Below are 20,327 nucleotides of genomic sequence, written 5' to 3'. Positions count from 1 at the left end.
TGAACTTCTATTATATTATAAATTAAGAATAAGCTTCTTAAAATCTCAACTTGAACAAATATGAAACAATTTAAAAACGTTTAAAGGTGTATTGAGAAAAACCAGCCTTAAAAAAAAAATTGTTTGTCATCATCAAAGAGTCTTTAAGTAAAGAGATAGTAAAAACTCCAGCCTGCATAGGTAGTGCAGGTAATACTTCTAGCTATCTGGTCAAGGGGCAAAGAGCAAGCACTTGAGGTCTTCAGCTCCACTCTCCTTCTTTTCTTATTGCTGAAACTTTACATTCATTTCTTCTTGTTGGATAGCTAAATCAGATGATGGTAGAGATGGGAAAAGTGCATTTACTCAGCCTCCAGCAAGACTAATTCTCAGTTGGTGCATCTGCTGCTTTTCTCTTTGCCATCTTGTACTTTAGGGTTTTCTGGGGGTCTGCACTGGTAATTGAAGCTACGTCCTTAACAACGTTGAGGTGACTGCTGACCTTAGTCTCATCTCCTTGATTTTCCCTAGCTCCTTCATTGTGGTCCTCTCTAGGCTGTCTTGGGTGAAGTAAGCCCTTGTGGAATGGTGGTCTATAAACCACATTACATACTCTGTCTCACTGGTCTACCTTGCTCTCTTGTACCCTGGTTGTCAGCACCTTCCATCACTTCTCCCTGCACAGTAGGGTTGGAATACTGTGGTCGACACCCGTAGGGTCTCCACGTAGTAAGATGGGCACAGTGGCCTGCTGTAGAGCCTGGCCTTTGGGACCACTCTCCGATCCCTCATTCTTTCTCCATTCTTATTATTCTGGTCATTCTGCTGTTAATTGTGTGGAGCACCCCTATTATGTGGACGGTATCTATCATGGTTACATCTGCTGCATATTTACTGCCTGGCACTAGAACTCCACCAGGGCCTGGAACATTCACTGCTTCCACACCCTTTTCTCCTTTCAGCAACATCAAACTCCAAGTTTCTCCATCTCTTACACTGCAAAGGTGCCTCCTGGAGTTATTCTTCTTGAGGGCAGACTGGTATACAAATACATCTTCTTTGGTGTTATTCCTATTGAAAAAATCACATCCGTTTCTTACACTGAACCATTTTACTGTTCCAAAAACCTTCACTGTGATGAGTTTCTTGTCCCTGCAGGGAGGTGCTGCAGATGTGAAGCCACAGGGGCCACTGCTCCCCATGGTGCTGCTGGGCTGGGCCTCGGCCTGGATGCTTACGGTTGTAGTGATGGTGACTGGGGCCAGCTGAGGCAGCTGTGGATTCTTGGGGAGATGGGGGTGCTACTCAGGGCTCCCCGGGGTTGGCTCTCCATTCCCACTACCAGCTGAACTCTACAGCATTTTAAACTATATTTTTGAAGGAGAACTGTCATCCCCAAGGGATTGATTTAATTTTGGAAAAAGAGAAAAGATTTGAAGCCATGCTTGCTGAATTAATAGGTGTCATAAAACCATCTTTCATCAAAAATACAGTTTAGCTCTAAAGTAATGAAACTGTTTCCCTGTGTCACTTAAAAACTGACCATGCAGGCAATTCCAAAAAAGAAATGCAATTAACTTGAAAAATGGTAGCATATTTTGAATATGTATATATCTTCCAAAAGAAACTAGCTAAAAAGGAAAATCATTTAAAATATTATAGTTTAAAAATAAAGCTTCCCTTTTTACAGAGCAAGTTGTTTATATAACCATATTTCAAAGGCACATTAAGTACATATTACTCAGAGGCTTTTATTTCTATAAAATTTTTATTTACAAATGTACTAGACATAAAAATATGTGAGATACAGTAAAAGGAAATAATCAGGAGACCAGAAAAAACCAACTACATATAAACAGTTCCTCAAAAAGAAAAAAATGATGGAAATGGAGTATCACAAAAGAAGAGATAACGTCTTGGTATGAAATGTACTATAGCAGCGGTCCCCAACCTTTTTGGCACCAGGGACTGGTTTTGTGGAAGACAATTTTTCCACAGACCGGCGGGAAGGAGGTTTCTGGATGATTCAAGAGCATTACATTTATTGTGCACTTCATTTCTGTTATTATAACATGTAATATATAATGAAATAGTTATACAACTCACCATAATGCAGAATCAGTGGGAGCTTGTTTTCTTGCAACTAGATGGTCCCATCTGGGGGTGATTAGAGATAGTGACACCCGAGGTGTGTTGCTTACGTCCAGTCTACTCCGTGATCTCATTCTGCTTGCTGTCACTGCAGAAAACCCTGCTTCACAAAGATAGGATGGTGGAAATGCAAGCAGGCTTTTCAGTGCTTTTGTGACAATCTCAGGATATTCTGCCTGACTTTAATCCAGACATATGGAGATTTGAAGTCGTCTCAAACATACTTTTAAGGCCACTGTCATTTGCCATCTCAGGCAGCTGATCCTCTTCTAGCATGGACAAGGTCGATTCACCTGGCTCATTCACGAATAAGTGAATCTACTCCTTCCCAGTTCAGGGGTCTTTTGTGGTTGGAAGTAATGCTCAAACTCCTCTGAAAGCTGAGATAGGTGATCATGCACCAGCTGGGAGCGAAAAGGCCCTGGCTCAGTCTATTTCAAAATCTCTGCTAATGTTTGAAACATGTCAAAAACCCCAATGTTCACTCGTTGCCCCCATAATTCCAGTTTGGCTTTGAATGCAGCCACTTTATCTACTGACTTGAACACAGTTGCTGTTCTCCCCTGAAGTCACAGACTGAGTTCGTTGAGCAGGTTGAATATGTCATACAAGTAACCAAGTTTTGCGACCCATTCTGTGTCACTGAAACGTGCTGCCAGTGGTGACTGTTTTTCTAAAACAATCTCTGGAGCAGCTTTCGGAACTCAAAAACTCTGGCCAGGTATCTCCCTTTAGAAAGCCATCTCACTTCTGTGTATAAGAGAAGATGTGTGTGCTCTGCGTCCATCTCCCCACAGAGCTGCACGAACAGACGTGAGTTAAGGCCATGTGCCTTAATGTGGTTGATAATTTTAATCACATCCTGCAAAATGTTGTTAAGTTCAGTCAACATTTTTAGTCTAGCCAGAACTTCTCTATGGATGACACAGTGGGTAGACACACATTCAGAAGCGACCTCTTTTGACCCAAGTAGTGAAACCAGAAAGCCATCCAGTCATGGCAGCCACTCTGTCCGTGCATATACGGACACAAAATGCCCAATTCAGTTTTCCTGATATGTAATCATTCAAAGACTGAATAGTTCTGCAGCTGTGGTGTTGGTTGGCAACAGAAGTGCACGTAACATATCCTCATGCACATCCTCCTGAAAAATATATCGCACAAAAACAAGCACTGTTGCCTTGTCAACATCGGTAGACTCGTCAACCTGGATTGTGTACCACGGTGACTCATTAATCCTCTCTAAAAATTGTGCCTCAATATCCTCTGCTATTTCATCAATTCATCTAGTTACGGTGCTAGCCGAAAGAGGAACATGTGCCACCTTTTGAACTGCAGCCTCTCCTAAAAGTTCACGACAAATGTCCTTAGCAGCAGGCAGGATCAACTCTTCACCAACAGTAAAGGCTTCTTAGCTTTAGAAATGCGGTTAGCCACTAAGAACGATGCTCTCAGTGCAGACACATTTGATGAAGTGGTGGCCTTCAGTAATTGCTTCTGTTCTTCATGTTCACGTTTTTTTCTTTTGAAAAACTCCAAAGTCTTGTCTTTTAATGCAGGGTGCTTGGTCTCCATGCGGCAAAGCAGTTTTGAAGGTTTCATGGATTTGTTGGATAGAGAGTCGCCACGTATTATACAAAGCGGGCTTGGAGAATGTGAATCACCTGTTGCAGTAAACCCGTAATTTAACTAGGACTCTTGGTTTTTTCTTTTAAATGCAGCTTTCTTTTTGTTGGCATTCTTAGAGTCTTCTGCTCTCTCATCATTGGGTCTTTCTCCCTTTTCAAAGAAGCTCTCCAGCGACGTTTGATTTTTACTCATTTTGGCTAGGGTTAGCTTGTGGGCTTACCAAAACTGTGACTGAGACAAGTGTGCGGGGCAGGAAAGAGGCACACACAGAAGTGGTAAATAAAATAATGGGCGGGCCACGCGTGGACTAAATTAAGTGTCGGATTCTGACTTAAAGCCCACCACCAGATGCAGCTGTATAATTGAAGTACATCAACTCACTTGCCACTATAAAACCTGCCACCAGATGCAGCTTAATTGTCACTTGCCACTCACTGATAGGGTTTTGATATAAGTCTGCAAGCAACTGATTTATTATGGTCTCTGTGCAGTCAAACCTCTCTGCTGATGATAATCTGTATTTGCAGCCACTCCCCAGCACTAGCATCACTGCCTCAGCTCCACCTCAAATCATCAGGCATTAGAGTCTCATAAGGAGTGCACAGCCTAGATCCCTCGCATGTGCAGTTCACAGCAGTTCGTGCTCCTATGAGAATCTAATGCCACCACTGATCTGACAGGAGACGGAGCTCAGGCAGTAATGCAAGCAATGAGGAGCAGCTGTAAATACAGATGAAGCTTTGCTCGCTCAGCCACCACTCACCTCCTGCTGTGTGGCCTGGTTCCTAACAGGCCACAGACCACTTCCGGTCTGTGGCACAGGGGTTGGGGACCCCTGTACTATAGAATGAAACAAGCAAAACTAAACTATACGTTCATTTATAAAAACATTTAATGCTTCTCTTTGAATTCTGGACACTACTGTCTTCATTAAAGTTTTTTTCCTCCCACTTCAACTAATTGCCTAAGGTGTGATAATCAAGATTACTCATGACCTCCATGCTGCTAAATTCAGTAGACATTTTTCAGTCCTCAATTTACTCAACCTGTCAGCAGCATTTGAAAGTTAATCGTTTCCTCTTCCTTTAGACTCATTACTCAGTCATCTTTTGTCTCTCAACTCACTTTATTGGTACCTAAATCCAGTCTTGGGGCTTTAAATCCTGTCTATATCCTGTCAACTTTAAACTTCTATCTCCAAACTACACTTCTCTCCTAAGCTCCAGACTTATCTCATTTCTCCATTTAGATGTCTAATAGGCATTTCAAATTTAACATGTCAAAAGCCAAACTCTTGATCTTCCTCCCCAAAACTTAGTCCTTCCAAGTCTTTCCCATCTCAGTAAATAACAAATCCATCAATTCAGTTATTCAAGCACTGGGTCACCTTTGAATCCTCTCTTGCTCCTTTACCCCATATTTATAGTGACAGAATATCCTACTCACTTTACTTCCAAAATACATCCAAAAGCTGTCCTCTTAGAGTTTTAGTTTAGGTATGCTTTATCAAAATCCAGTCAAGTCCCATTACTTTCCACTGCTATCAGCCTTGTCTAAACTACCATCGTCTTTCACCTAAATATTTGCAATAGCCTTCTAACTAGTCTCTCTATTGCCACTGATGCTTTTAATATTGATATCAGATCAATCCACTCAAGACTCTCCAAAGGCTTTCCCTCTCACTCAAGAGTAAAAAGCAAAGTCAGAACAATCATCTGCAAGTCTTTAATTGATACCTGAATTTATCTCCTACTACTCTCCCTCTGCCTCTCTCTATCCTAGTCACAAGGAAATACAGTCACAGTGTTTTTTAATCTACCAAGTCAGAGCCTACCAATGCCCTTAAGACTTGCCCTTCTGTTTGCCCTGAAAGCTGTTCCCCAGATGCACGTGGCTGGCATCAACTTCATCTCCTTGAGGTCTTTAGTAAAACCTCTTCTAATCACTCTATTTTAAACTGCAGTCTACCACTTTCCCTGTTTTTTATCTACTTTATTTTTCACATTGTACTTATCACCATCTAGCACATTATATATATATTTTTATTTTGTTTTGTTGTCTGTCTCCTCCCATGATAATGTACATCCTCTTTCCCCCCAATAAAGGCAGGAATTTTTTTTTATTGAAGTACAGTTGACATATTATTTTCAGATGTACTTATAGTGTACTTATAATACAGTGACTTATAATAATTATAAGATGTACTTATAATACAGTGACTTATATTAGTCACTATGTTTAGTGACTGCTTCAATAGTTTTATAGATTACACACTATACAAAGTTATTATAATACTATTTATAATATTCCTTGGGCTGTACATTACATCTATGTGACTTGTTTTATAACTGGTAGTGTGTATCTCTTAATCCCCTTGATATATTTCACCCATCCTCCCATCTTTCCTCCAGCAATCACTAGTTTGTTCTCTGTATCTGTGAATATGTTTCTATTTTGGTGTATTTGTTGATTTGTTTTTTAGATTCCACATATTAAGTAAAAAAATACAGTATTTGTCTTTCTCCATCAAAGCAGGGATTCCTGTCTGTTTTATTCACTATCATATCCCTAACCCCTGAACACCTAGAATAACAATGCCAAAAAACAATATTTAATAGTAATATTTACTAAAAGAAAGAATGACTGAAAGAGTGAATGGTTCTTATTCATATTCAGTCTCTATTGGCTTGCATTAATTTATTTTGTTTTTCCTTTCTATTAAGTATGTATTGAATATATGTTACCTTTGATTTGAAAAAGAGGTCTACAGCATAGGCTGTAGGGAAATTAAATAATACTTACATTTCAAAAAAAGAAAATGATTTAAAATTTGTCATTTTTTTTTGTCTTGGCTATTGAATTTCAGTCAATATCATTATATCACAGACACTTTATAAAATATGGAAAGTCTGCAACCATATAGCTCCACTTATATCCCCTCCCCAGAACCTACTGTTAGAGTTGCCATATATATTACATTTATATACATTATAAACCAAAAGGACAGTGTAGTAATGTTTTCTTTAATCAGTTTTGTTTATTTTAAAGAAAATAACAGAAAGGATATTTTATTTTTACCCATACAGTTAGCATTCCTAATGGTCTTCATTCATTCCTAATGATCCAACTTTCCTTCTCCAGTCTGTAATGTACATCTGGTAGCAACAAATTATCTTAATTTTCATTTATAAAACTTAAAGAATATATTCACTGAATGAAAAATTCTGGGTTGACAGGTTTTGCTCCAGCTCTATGGCTTCCCTGATTTCTAATGAGAAGTGTGCAGTTACTCAAATGATTCTTTACCTTATTTATGTCTAGTTTTTTCTCTGCTTGCTTTCAAGATTTTCTCTTTCCTTTGGTTTTCTGCAGTTTTACTATAATATGCCTTCTGTGGTACTCCTTAAATTTATTTTGTTTGGAGTTTGCTGAGTTCCTTCAGTCTATAAATATAAGTTTTTCAACAAATTTGGGAAAGTTTCTACTATTATTTCCTCAAATATTTTTTCTGCCCCCTTCTCTCACACTTTTTTCAATTAAAAGTTAATCAATAATCATATGAGAAAGACGTGGAAATTTTTATTCAAGCCAAATTTGAGGATTATAACCCAGGAGACAGCCTCTTAGTGAGTTCTGAGAACAGCTCCCAAAAGGTAAAGGGGGGAAAGGTCAAGTATATATGACATTTTGGTGAAGAGGGTACATGCAACCAAACGCATATCTCAGTAGAAGGCTGATGCTAGTCATGAGGAACAGACTTTTAGTTAATGATTTTAGTGCTTTTCTAAGTATGGGAAAACGTATGAGTTTGGGTTCATAAAACCTTCTCCTGAAAATATCAAACTATCTGAAGGCCAGTTCTGCCAGTTTTCCCAGGGCACAGAGTGTCTCATTCCTGGTCTCTGCCCTGAACTCCTTTCAGGGTGTATTAAAAGTCAGCAACTGCAGTGGCTAACGACTTGATTCTTGTAGAACTGGATGGTGGGAAACATTATTTTCCAATCCCTTCCTTTTCAGTTTGGGAGGCATTTCTGAACGAATTTGTCCCATGGCACTAAGAATACTCAGTCCCATGTCAGGCGAGGATTTTGTTGACAGGCCACCCAATGTGCTGTTACTGGACTAGGCCCTGTTAACAGTAGCCAAAGGCCTGTGGACCTCCTCTTTCACTAGTCTGTTATGGTCCAGGAAATGGTTCCCTCTTGTTGTTTTTTCCCATATCTAGAGTTATACTATTACCATCATTGATCTCATATGACTATATATTTGGTCAATCATTTCAAGTCACCTAATAATCATTAATTTTATCTGAGGCTCAGTAACACATTTGGTAATACAAGGAACAATAATCTTGTAAAACAGGCAGAATACAAGTATTATAACTAGTAACATTAATAAGGTCCTAAGTATTTAAGCTAAAAACTTCTATTAGGTGTGGCCCAGTATCTCCAGTCTGTTCTGCACCAATTGCTATCTTTAAGGGAAATGATACACTGGCATTGTATATAAAGTTCACCAAACATGTCTGCAAGTACAAGGCAAGTAGTGGGTCATCATGACTCCTTACAGAATTGATAAAGGATTGTTATCTTCTAAGGAGTTATATGGCTGGCAATAGAAGGAGAAAAACTGATCTTTATGGTTGAGCAGGTATTTCTGCGTTGGAGAGGTCTGGTTAATGCATAATGCAGATGCACAATGCACACCAGAAGGGAGAAAGGAGTCCAAAGGGCAGAGAAAAACCTTATGTTTAAATTTTTCTTGTCTTGCCTTCAAATGTAAATTTTTATTTCATCACTTTGCATATTAGATTTCAAGACTGTCCCATAAATCTCTTCAGTTCTTTCCCCCCAATCTTTTCTATCTCTCTTCTAATGTTTCAATCTATATCCAAGTTCATTTATTTTTCGTTCATGTCCATTCTGCTAATAAGCAAACAGTGGATTTCTTTTTACTTTAAATATATATATTTTAGTTCCAAATTTTCCATTTGATTTTTTTATTTTGTGGTTGATAATTCCCACCTGTTAATTCATTACAAGCAAATTTCTTTACACTGCTGGTTATAAAAAGTCCTTTAAAGTCTTCATGTGATAATTAAACAATTCTACGTTATCTTGGAGGTGGCATGTGCCGATTTTCTCTTCCCTTGAGAATAAGTCACATTTTCCTAGCTCTTCATAGGATGAGTAATTTGTGATGATATGCTGGACATTTTGAATATTATCCTGTGGAGACTATATTCTGAAAAAATCCAGATGATTTTGTTTTGGGGGGTCGTTTTCTTGTTTAGATACAATTACAGATTGTCATGCCTTCTATGTGTGGTGTCTCAGATCTCAATTCAGTTCCTGAAGTCTTATTTACAATCTACTATCCGTTTGTCATGATCATACATGGTTTCATGGGTCAGACATAGATTTTAACTGTGTTTTTTTAAAATATAGAATTCAGACCCTTTTCCGACTGCCTCTTTTCTGGGGGCCCATTAATCACCCTGTAGTGCTGCTTGCCCTAGTGCTTGTTACCTTAATTTTTCTGGCTGGGAAGTTGGTACATCAAAATAGAAAAATGAGAAACTCAGCCCATGCTGACCACTTGTTCCATGTTTTGACTCCCCTCTAAAACATCCCTGCTTTTTATTCAGTCACCAAGGCCCTCAGGTGGATTTTTTCAGCATGATGTCCAGAGTTTTTACACGGTTATTTGTGGGAATATCAGTTTCTTAGGAGCTTTCCCTTCCATACGAGTTTTGGAAAATCTCCAAAGTGGATTTCTCGTTCTGGGGGTTGTTTTATACATTTTCTCTTATCAGTTAGGCTTTTATCCTAATATAATAAACTGTTAAAACATCATGATGCTATCATTTTCTTGAATGTAGGACAGAACACAAAACTAAATACTGAAATATCTAGCAATGAAGACTAATTGCTTGACACATAGGTTATTTGATAATTAAGAAATCTCCAGTAATGATTATGAAATATCTAAACTTTGTTAAAATCTGTTCTGCAAGTTTATGTCAAAAGGCCACCTTATATATGACTTCATAATCTTGTAAACATTCAGTAACTCCAACCAAATGGAGCTCCAAAATCAACTTAACTCAGAGTAAATTTTACTATACTACAGAAAGTTACACTGAGAAAGTCTGTATTTTACAAATTTCTTCCAAACCTAATGAGTTATTTAACTGATTAGTGATATCTTTCCTCATTTGCCATTTACCAAAGATAACCAAATACAAAATATTCACTGACAAGTTACACTGCTCAAAACCACATAAAGAAAATTATTTAGCACTCTCATGATCCACAGGTCAAAATCACTTGAGACAGGCTTCACAGTATAGATATTCTGAAGACATTATTTGGGGGAGAATTAATTTATTTTATTTATTTTAAAGCCCAGATGTTGACATGCGATCTACATTAAGCTCAGAACCACAGACAATACTGTCTGACCAATACAACTCTTTTATGCTGTCTCTTTTCTCCAGAGATTCTGAGGCAAAAAATATAAATACTGTGTTATTATATAACAACTAATGATGTAAGCTTCATTTGTAAAATTTCAACTAATTAATATGTCCTACATACCTTAAAAATTCCACTGTAACCCACTATCGCTTCATTGACGGGAAGTGACCTTGCCTCCTACTTTACCAAGAAAATTGAGACTATAATGTGTGAACCACCTCAACCTTTTTCCCTGTCATAACACAGTCTGATATTCATTTGCATCCTCTGCACCTTTCCTTCATTTTCTGAATTTCCAGAAATAACTTTTTAATGACAAAATTTTTGCAGATGCCTGTCCTGATAGTAATTGTACTTTTAAAATTTACAAGTTGAGAAAATACACATGCACCCATGGACTTACAGTCAACCTCCATCAACAATAAGGGGCCCAGCAGGCTATGCCTACAGACAGGGAACTTTCAAATCTTAATGAAATACATTTTCATGAAATGCTCAAAATTTAGAGCCATTTTCTTTTAAAAGTTCTGACTCTGATGTAGGTACTCTATTGTCTATGTTAGGATTCAAGGAATAGATTCTTCATCACTTGGGTACTTGTGTACAAGCAAGGTGACACAGAGTTACTACTTATTTTCACTGTTGGTATAAAAGAATGTGATAAGAAAGAGCCATATGACAAATTGCTAAGTTTGCAAAGTGGTTCAGAACAATGTTTGCGCCTTTCTGAATGGAGAATTATATAACTGCTTATGTTTAACCCTTTTTCCTTTTTGCTGCCAAGAAGCTCCCACCAATTCTGAAATTTCACTATAGCAATCATACTGGATTTATGATTTGCACATCTGTATTTTCTTGATTTTCTACCTTTATTTATATTTCATTGGTTTGTCACTCTACTTAACATCACTCTGTTAGTGCTTGAAGAAAGCAACTTCACATATTAATATGGAACAAGGCAAAGAAGTATGAAAGGAAGGCAAGTTGCATATTAGCCCAAATATCTGAATTACAGAAACATTTCCATGCAAAGCCAACACATGGCCAAACTAGGACTCAAACCCAATAAAAGGACCCATGAAAGAAAAAGTGGCTGTACAAGCGTAAATTCATTTCTAGGGATAGTAAAACAAATAAAATGATATGGAAAAAAGATGGTAGTAAATACTGTCACCTTGACATAAAAATGACAGCACTATTGTCATTCAATATTATTATGGTTATTAAAATCATTGGGAACAGAAATATCTTTTAATAAGGGTAAATTCAAACTGTTACTTATATGTCCAATATAGAACATAAAAATTTAAAAAGAAATGTTAATCCAAAAATCCAAAGGCAAAGAAGAAATATTTTTAATGTTTAGTACTCCTTTTCTATAACACAATCTTCACATTGATTATTTAAACAGTAATTTAACAAAAAAAAAAAAAAAAACTCTTACATGAAAGACACGTGCTTCTTCAGAAATACAAATACTTTGACTTACACTTTAGAATTCTCGCTCAGCTCCAAACAGCTTGGGATATCACAATCCCTAATGTGACTTAAACAAAACTCACATATTTCCCCAGCCAGGTGTATTGCCCATTAAGAACTAATTCATATATGTGAACGTAATATCTTGCTTAAATATATCTTTGTTTTTAAAGTCAAAAAACCAGAAGAATATGATAAATCACATTAAATAATTAGTTTTGCAAAATTAGGATATGCACTACTGTACCCACTTCCTTGCCTACTGCAAAGGACAAACAAGAATAGAAGCTAAAACTGAATAATTTCAGCTACATGTAATATTTTACATCATTTTCCTTCTAAATAATTAACTATTCTTTTCGAGTTATTTCTAACATTTCAATTGTTCATAATATAATTTATATATTTCAAAATTTGAGATTTCAAATACCACATTAAGCAATATGGTTTTATAAAATTTATTATTTCAGAATTATGTCAAGAAAAGCCACAGCTTCAACATTAGAAAACATTCTAAAGAATAAAAGAAGTTCATGAAGGGAAAATACTTAAAAAGTGAAAAAGCACCTTTGAAACAAAATGAAACATATAATAATAACTCAGTTCCAAAATACAGAGATCACTTTTAAACCACATTGAAGAAAGTCTATCACTATATATTATATTGTATCACATTTCACACCTAAAACTCTCCATAGAATTTATAATAAGATGGTTTTACTACCTTATATCCAGGTCCTAACTGATGAATTGCAAATATCTGTGCAGGGTTGAGGGCTTCACTGAACACATACACGGCACCAAGTTGACCACAGAATACCCTATTTGCATCAGCAGTTTCTGAAGATCCGAGAAAGCACTTGTCATAGCTCTAGTTTTAAAAAGTCATAAAAAAATCAAATGTTTTATTTTGTAATGACAAAATATTTAAGGACACCTGCCTTCATTGTCAGGAATACCATAAGGCATAACAATAATAACAGAAGAAAGCAACAATTAAGACTCTATGGAATATTTAAATAATAAAAAACAACTAAAGATTTTTTAGGGGAAGTTAATCAGTTAAATGTTTCATATTTATGGGCAAGCAAACAAACAATAACCATCTACTCAATAATCACCTGACCAACTCTCCAAGTTCTATGGTTAAAAGCAAAAGGGCTTATAACTATTTATTTACAAAAGTAAAATAAATTTTAAAACTGTAATTATTTGTAATTGTCCATAGATAGTCATCTGAATCAACATAATGACTATTCCAAATTTAACCATAAACACACTGGACTGAATTTTAAAAGTTCTACCTAATTTCTCCACTATGGATACATTTCTCTATTTCTCTACACTAAGTTAAGGACACAAAGAAAAATCACTTCCTTCTCTTACATGAGTAGAAACTATGCAGAATCAGATAAACAATAATCACCAAAATCTGCTGACTAAAGCAGATGGTACAGTGCTCTCCATCTGGGGCGTTCAGCACCTAAGAAACCACACTTAACAAGACCCTTCCCACCTCTACTTCTTAATTCTCACCTAATACGTGGCCCCACCTATCCAGACCAGTGAAAGCAGTCACTGTTCAGTTCAGTCCTCCCAACCTCACAGGTTATTCTACACTGGAATATGATAAGCAAGACATTATATATGTATGGAATCCCTTTGGTGCCTCAGTAAAATAACCAAAAAATTGTGAATGAGGTAGAAAGAAAGACACTCCTCATAAAATACCCAATCTTTAATTAAAAGTATAGGAAATTAAGAACTGACTGCATAATGTATGTGTGTATATGTGTTATTGTCCAGGCCTCTCCATTTCTTGGAATATTGCAAATAAGTGAAAAATCAGTCTTTTCTCCCTTTCTCTTTTTAAATATGACTACAGAGTCATGACAGTCAACAAAATCACTCTGCAATAGAAAAGACTGTCCCCTTTGGAGGGCAAATATGAAGCAGAATTTCATGTGAATATTCTAATTCTGAAAAAAATCATTCTCATAAATATTTATTGACTGTGACCCAACTATGAGTTTCTAGGACAGAACAAGCAAACTGTTTCTGTAAAGGAACAGACAGTAAATATTTCAAACTCTGCAATCTCTAACTCGTTTCATCACAGATTCTTCTTTGATTTTTGTTTTATTTGAGTCTTAAAAAAAAAAAAAACCTTTAAAAAAATGTAAAAACCAAGATAAACTTTCTACTTCTGCCTCAAAGCTTTTGCACTCACTGCTTCCACTGAATGTGATATTTCCTCCAAATATTCACATGGCTTTCTCCCTCCACTCTTCTCACTAAGACCATCTCTGGACCATCTGGCTTCTCCCTTCCCTATACCTACACTTTTATATTTGTTCCCACTTAGTTTTTCTCCACAGTATTTATCACCATTTATCTAGTAAATAATAGTCACATGTTATACTTATTCGTTCTGTTTAAGGTCTTGCTTTCTCATCAAAATAAGGTATAAGACACAACTTTTAATGCTTGAGATTCTGAAAAGAATAGAATAGTGCATTTATATTTTTGACCTAATACTTAATAATTTGGCCAAGCAATTGTCCTTTTTTTGTATCATTAGTCATATCTTTTAGCAATTTAATTATACTAAATTAAACCAAGAGTTCACTTAATAGAAAAAAATTTCTAAGTAAAAGTATTGTTTCTACCAAACTATTTTATTATTCAATTCATGCTATAAACAGTGATAGATCAAACACTCAAATACATTAAAATACAGATAAATAAAAACTTACATCATTTGTGTTAACATGCCAAGCCATATCACCGTAGGACACCAGCTGTCCATTAACATAACACCGAATTTCACTGTTCCTCCATCGATTGTAAATGTGCACAATGCTGATCATGTACCACTTAAATGAAAAAAAATTAGGATATCAATATGTAATGTTTAGTTATTACTGTTTAAAAGCAACCATAACATTTATCCCACACTACAAAAAATTGCTTGAAGGAATATTAATGATCGTGCACTAGCATTTTTTCAAATTCCCTTTCCCATTTCTCATTTTACAGGTGAAAAAAATGACTCATAAAGAATAAATGTGTGATGGAGACGGAGCAAGAACGCTTTCAGCTCTGGACTGACATCCTTCCACTATACCAAGATCCAAAAATTGTGGAAATACAATTATATTTATGCTCATTCATTTAATAACATTTGCATTGCGCCAGGCACTGCAAATACCCAGTTTTTACAGACAGACCATAGGTTCAAACTCTTCTGGGATTTATGGAGCAGTGGAAGAGCCATACATTAGACAAGTAAACAAATACAGAATTAAAAATCATGATGATTACTGTGGGGAAATAAGAACAGTGTAAACTGAGAAAGAATATCCTAGGATTCTACTTTGGATTGAACAGTCAGGAGAAATCTGTCAAGGAAAAAAATTTAACATTTATAATAAGATTTAGATAATTTCAATTCCACAATTTAGAATTATTAAATCCAGGAATAATTATATTTAACTTAATAATGTGTGACTATTAATTAAGAATCAAGGAATGAGTTTATACTCAGCTCTCATTTTATAGTTACCAGTGTCAACAAAAAGCATTTTAAAGTCTATTCATATGAGATGATTTAAGTTCTATAACAATTTGTGGATCTAATCCTTGGCCTCTTTGGAGTTAATAGCCTAATGCAGATAATATAGAAATATTATTTCTAAACTACAGAAAAATACAAATGATTTATAGATATTTAAACAATTATGCTTTCATCAGTTAAGAGAGATTTAGACTAGTTTTCCCCAAAAACATAAAAATATAAAGTACAAAGTTTGTTCTTCAGATTAGTTAAAAGCACTATTCAATTTATTTCATACATATTTTACATAATATAAAGCCATAAGAGTAATTCTTAACCACTAAAATATTAATCATTTCAAGGTATCTGAAATACTTTGAACAAAATTCAATTTTATTCATTTTGATTTAGAAAATAAAAATAGTGCACTGAACAACTCACAGAAGACAGTAATACAAGCAACACTTTTCCTCAATTACATAAAAAAAAAGTCAGGTCAAACCATTTAACCCCTAAAACATGTCTGTTTTAAAGTTGTTTTATTCTAGATCATCCTTAATTTACTGCAAACTGAGGCTTTCACCTGACCTGAAAGCAACATATATGTTGGCCCTGATTAAAATTAGAAGAAAATCTTCAAAGTTGGTCATTTAGTGACTCATGTTTCTAAATATTATAAAATTATCAAGAAACTGAGCTTAAAATAAATTTAAGAAAAATCTTATAGAAGTTTACACGTATAAGAATTAAAATTTACCTCTCTAACACTCATTGAGTTTAAAAAGTTTCAACCAGAATGCTATCTGGGTAAAACAGGAGATACAATCTTTATATTTTGGAATAAAATTTTTAGAAAATTTAAACCTCTAAATACAACAGAAATAAATAAATATCTATTAACAGAAAGGGATTTTCTGTTGCCCAAAGACAATTTTAATATATGAAAATTATGAAAAACTGTTCCTAATACATATCTGACACCCATAAATAAGATACCACGGACTATATTTCTATTTATTTTTTATCTACTATTTCTTCATTATGAGATTTTTTCTGACAAAATTGATATTATTTACTCCTCAAAGTCGTTCATTCAAAGAATTTACTGTGGGCCTACTTCATGGCAAGTGTCCCCCAGATCGTAGGCACATAAAGAAATGTAACATATACAGCCTAAAGGAGGTTTCATTAGAGAAACAAACATGAAAACAACTATAAAACAATGGATAATATCTAAATTACACATATGGGAGCAAAAGAAGTAATGACTAACTGAGGGTAGGTAGAAAGGAAAGACAGAGAAGGAAGGCTAACAGAGAAGAGTTCACTAAAAGAGTAAAATAAAGCTTAAGACTAAACTTGAAGGATGAATAGAACAGTTGAGTAAACAAGGGGGAAACATTCCAGGCAGGAGAAACTTAATATGGTACATGGAGCACAGCGGTTTGACAAAACTTTTCTCAGTGTTCAGGTGTGGCAGGCAAAATAGACAAAGACCAGATCATAAAGAGACCCATAGTTCACCTTTTGTAATCGGCCTTTACTTTTTGCATAATGTGGTATAATTAAAGAATTTTGAGCAGGAAAGTGAAATGATCATCTCCATAGTTTAGGAACATAACTGGCAGCAGTAAGGAAGTGGGGCAGTTAGGCAAGTGTGGATGAAGATAAATGAAAATCACAGCAAAAGTCCAGGTAAGAAAACCATAGGAGCCTACACTAAGACAAAGGCATTGGTAATTTTAAAAAGCGGGGACAGCAACTAATTAACAGAACTGACTGGAACTGCTAATATAGAAAAAGGGAGTCTAAGATGGTTTCCAATTTTTCACTTAAATGGGTAGTGGTACCATCAACTTAAGATAATATAGTTATCCAGTTATTAGCCAGATAATTAAGTTTGGAGTTATAAACAGAGTTTGCTTTTGGTCATAACACTAACATTAAAGGTTAAATGGGTGAATAAATGAATACACAATTTAATGAATATATTGATCTCAGAACGAACAATACTTATTTATAGGAAAATTAACCTTTCTATTCTCTTTCCTTAGTAAATCAAGATATACTCTACAGATAACAGACAAATGTCTTTTTAAATCAAAAGAGCCCAAGTTTTGACTTGATATTTTTTAACTAAAGGAAACAGGAGTAAACTCGGAGACTATATATGCATACTGATACTATACATGTATGCTGAGGTCTACATTTAGTTTGAAACTCAAAAATAGATCTATAAAAGAAATACAACAACAGGAACAAGAAAAAAGGATGCATATTAAGAATTCATCAGAAAAATGTAATATGATATTTATACAAATATCAATTGTAGCTAACATGTATTGAGTAAATTTACTACATAGTAGGTAATCTGCCAATTGTTTACATTCACTTTCACAAGGTCAAACATCTGGTTAAGTGGTACCACTAGGAAAGCACTTTTTGATAGTCTAGCTAAACCCCTTATTAGGCAGGATAACAACTTAGCTAGGGTATACCCTTTAAAAACTAAAGAAAGGGAAAAAATAAAAAATGGAATTATCTCGAATAATGAAACAGTAAAATCAAATACTAATGATTTTCAAGATTTATAAAAATCTTTACAGAAGGCCTTTCAAAACCCATATCACTCCCTGATCCTGCTCCTAACAAGATATATACAGAGAGAGAGATCTATTACAACTGGGAATGCATTTTTCAAAGGGGAAAAATGTAAAGACAGAGAGAGAAAGAGAGGGAGAGGGAGAGAACAAAGGGGTTAAATTGCTTTTTATTAGTTAATGGCAATTTTATTTGATCCTTAACTTGACGCTAAGTTTTCTTATTTATACTCTTTAAACCACTGTTTCTTAAACTTGTCCGATGAGAAAAATCACCTAAAGCATTTGTTAAAAACTCATATTCCTGACATGAAAATGATAATTCCACGAATCTGTATTTCTAACAAGCTTCCACTAAAATTCTAAATAATTTGGCACATCTGGCAAACTCTGTCTGGGTAGCATCCCAAATCTAATAAATCAGAATTTCTAGAGGAGAGGCAATGAGATTTATATGAAAAAAAGTGGGATTTGTATCAAGAAAATATAACTCCCATTCTAATGTATAAATTTATTTAGAATCATTACTTTTAAGCCATTTTCTAAGTATATATTAATGAATTATTGTTAAATTGACGTTCTTTAATAGAAATAATTATTAAACTATCCCTTACATAAGAGAAAGATTTTTATTAGACTCATGTAAAAATAAATATTTGAAAACCCCATCCAAAATAATATTTTCTTCAGTATGTGGCACAATACACATGGGATCATAAGCAAACAAGAAAACAAACAAGAAAGAAAGAAAAAGAAATGAAGCATTCTCACCACCTTATATGGGCTCATCAAATCTGTTATGGTTGTTCCTGTGGATAAGGGATAGAGTATGCCCTGAAGAAGGTGAACAAAATCACTGCTCTATATCCAAGAAAGACCCTTGAATGTGGAAGGGGGACCAGGGCTTAAACATGTGGGAAGGAGAACTATACTTCTTATTTTTTTTATACAGCAGGTTCTTATTAGTTATCCATCTTATACATATTAGTGTATATATGGAGAACTATACTTCTGTCCCTTGTTTTTTTAGACTCTGGACTTTCAAATGTTTCGTTACTGTGACACGAAGATGGAGTCCAGTAAACAAAAGAAAGATCTCTCTAGTAAACCCCAGCTGATGATGACTGAATTATATCTATATATCTAATGATACAGTTGCATGTTTCTCTGCATTTTCTCTTGTTATTCTTTACCTTTAAACAGACTTTTAAAAGTACATTTCAACTTGGTCTCTGAATATCCATACTCTAGCGGATATTAAGCAAAGGTATATTTCATGGGTCTAAACATTAACAGGAGAGCAACATCCCTCTCCTTGAAGCCATCATTACTTAAGAAGCTGAATTTAGTGAAACCTTCAATCTCAGGAAACAAGATTCAGGGCTGCTAGGATCAGCTGAATCTCCCTTAAGAAAAGTCTCTCTGTATTACCAAACCTGGAGGTTTAACATTAGACTTAGAAAGGGAGTTCATCATCTATAAATCCATAGTGGAGGACAGCATACACACACATACACTAACCAATTACTCTGAAGTTTGAATCTCTAGTCTAAAAACTGGTTCTGTTACCTAAACCAAATAAGGTTAGAGGAAGAAGGAGGAAGAAGAATAAGAAAAGAGAGAGGAGGGAGAGGAGAAGAAGGGGAAAGAAAAGGGAGATGAAAAGGATGAGCAAAAGAGAAGGAGGAGGAGGTAAAGGAGGAAAGGGAGAGAAGAAGGTAGAATTATAATTAGAGTAACGTAATTCCTCAGATCTACAATTAAAGTCACAAAGCTCATATAAAAGTTTGCCTTGGAATAATCTTTGAATGAATAATGATTGTTGAAATACTTTAATATTGTTTTCATAGATGTGCAGAAAATTTAAAAGATACTGCATGATTTCTATATATTATATAGTACATTTACATATTATACACAAATTATATATAATAATATATTATAAATAAATTATATATAATATATACCAAAATTTTAGGATCAGAATGAAGATCTAAGAATGTGGCAGTTGTTGGCATTCGAAGTAACTGTGTTTTCCATTAAACCGGTGCAAAACACTTTTTCAAAAAGCATAAATCTCTCTTAATGGTCATGGATATTGCTCTATGCTCTACAATTCCAAAAATTAACTTAGCTTTGCAATATGCATTATTATGCTGGAAGAACAACAAAAAAGGCTAGTAAGCTTTAGATTTTAAACGTGTATAACATAGCAACAACCTAAATTACTCGGTCTTTATTGCCATGACTACTTTTCTTCTTACTTCCACATGGAAAAGGTTCTTGGGATACTTACCTACAAAAAAGCACTGACCACAACAAGGCATGCCCTTTTTCTCACTGTATCAATAGTAATACCCCATTTATTTCATACTACGGGGAAATAAACTGCTCAATATAAATTAGCTGTCCAAATAAATGTAACTTACTCCTTTAGGAAAGAAAACGGTCTTT

General features: G+C 35.0%; 1 protein-coding gene and 1 pseudogene across 1 annotated transcript in view; both read right to left on the bottom strand.

Annotated features, from left to right (window-relative positions):
- NBEA (neurobeachin) overlaps positions 1–20,327 on the bottom strand; it is a 628,524-nt gene that overhangs the window by 539,909 nt on the left and 68,288 nt on the right. The window contains exons 7-8 of the mRNA XM_059996030.1: positions 14,474–14,593; positions 12,442–12,588 (exon numbers count right to left, since the gene is read on the bottom strand). Coding sequence (XP_059852013.1) covers positions 12,442–12,588; positions 14,474–14,593 — 267 coding nt within the window. The remainder of the gene's footprint in view (positions 1–12,441; positions 12,589–14,473; positions 14,594–20,327) is intronic.
- Positions 305–4,760, bottom strand: LOC132413884 (Y-box-binding protein 1 pseudogene; annotated as a pseudogene).

The sequence above is a fragment of the Delphinus delphis genome, chromosome 18, assembly GCF_949987515.2.
Source record: "Delphinus delphis chromosome 18, mDelDel1.2, whole genome shotgun sequence".
Classification (NCBI taxonomy): domain Eukaryota; kingdom Metazoa; phylum Chordata; class Mammalia; order Artiodactyla; family Delphinidae; genus Delphinus; species Delphinus delphis.
Note: the sequence above shows the minus strand (reverse complement) of the source record. Positions and strands in the feature narration are given on the sequence as shown.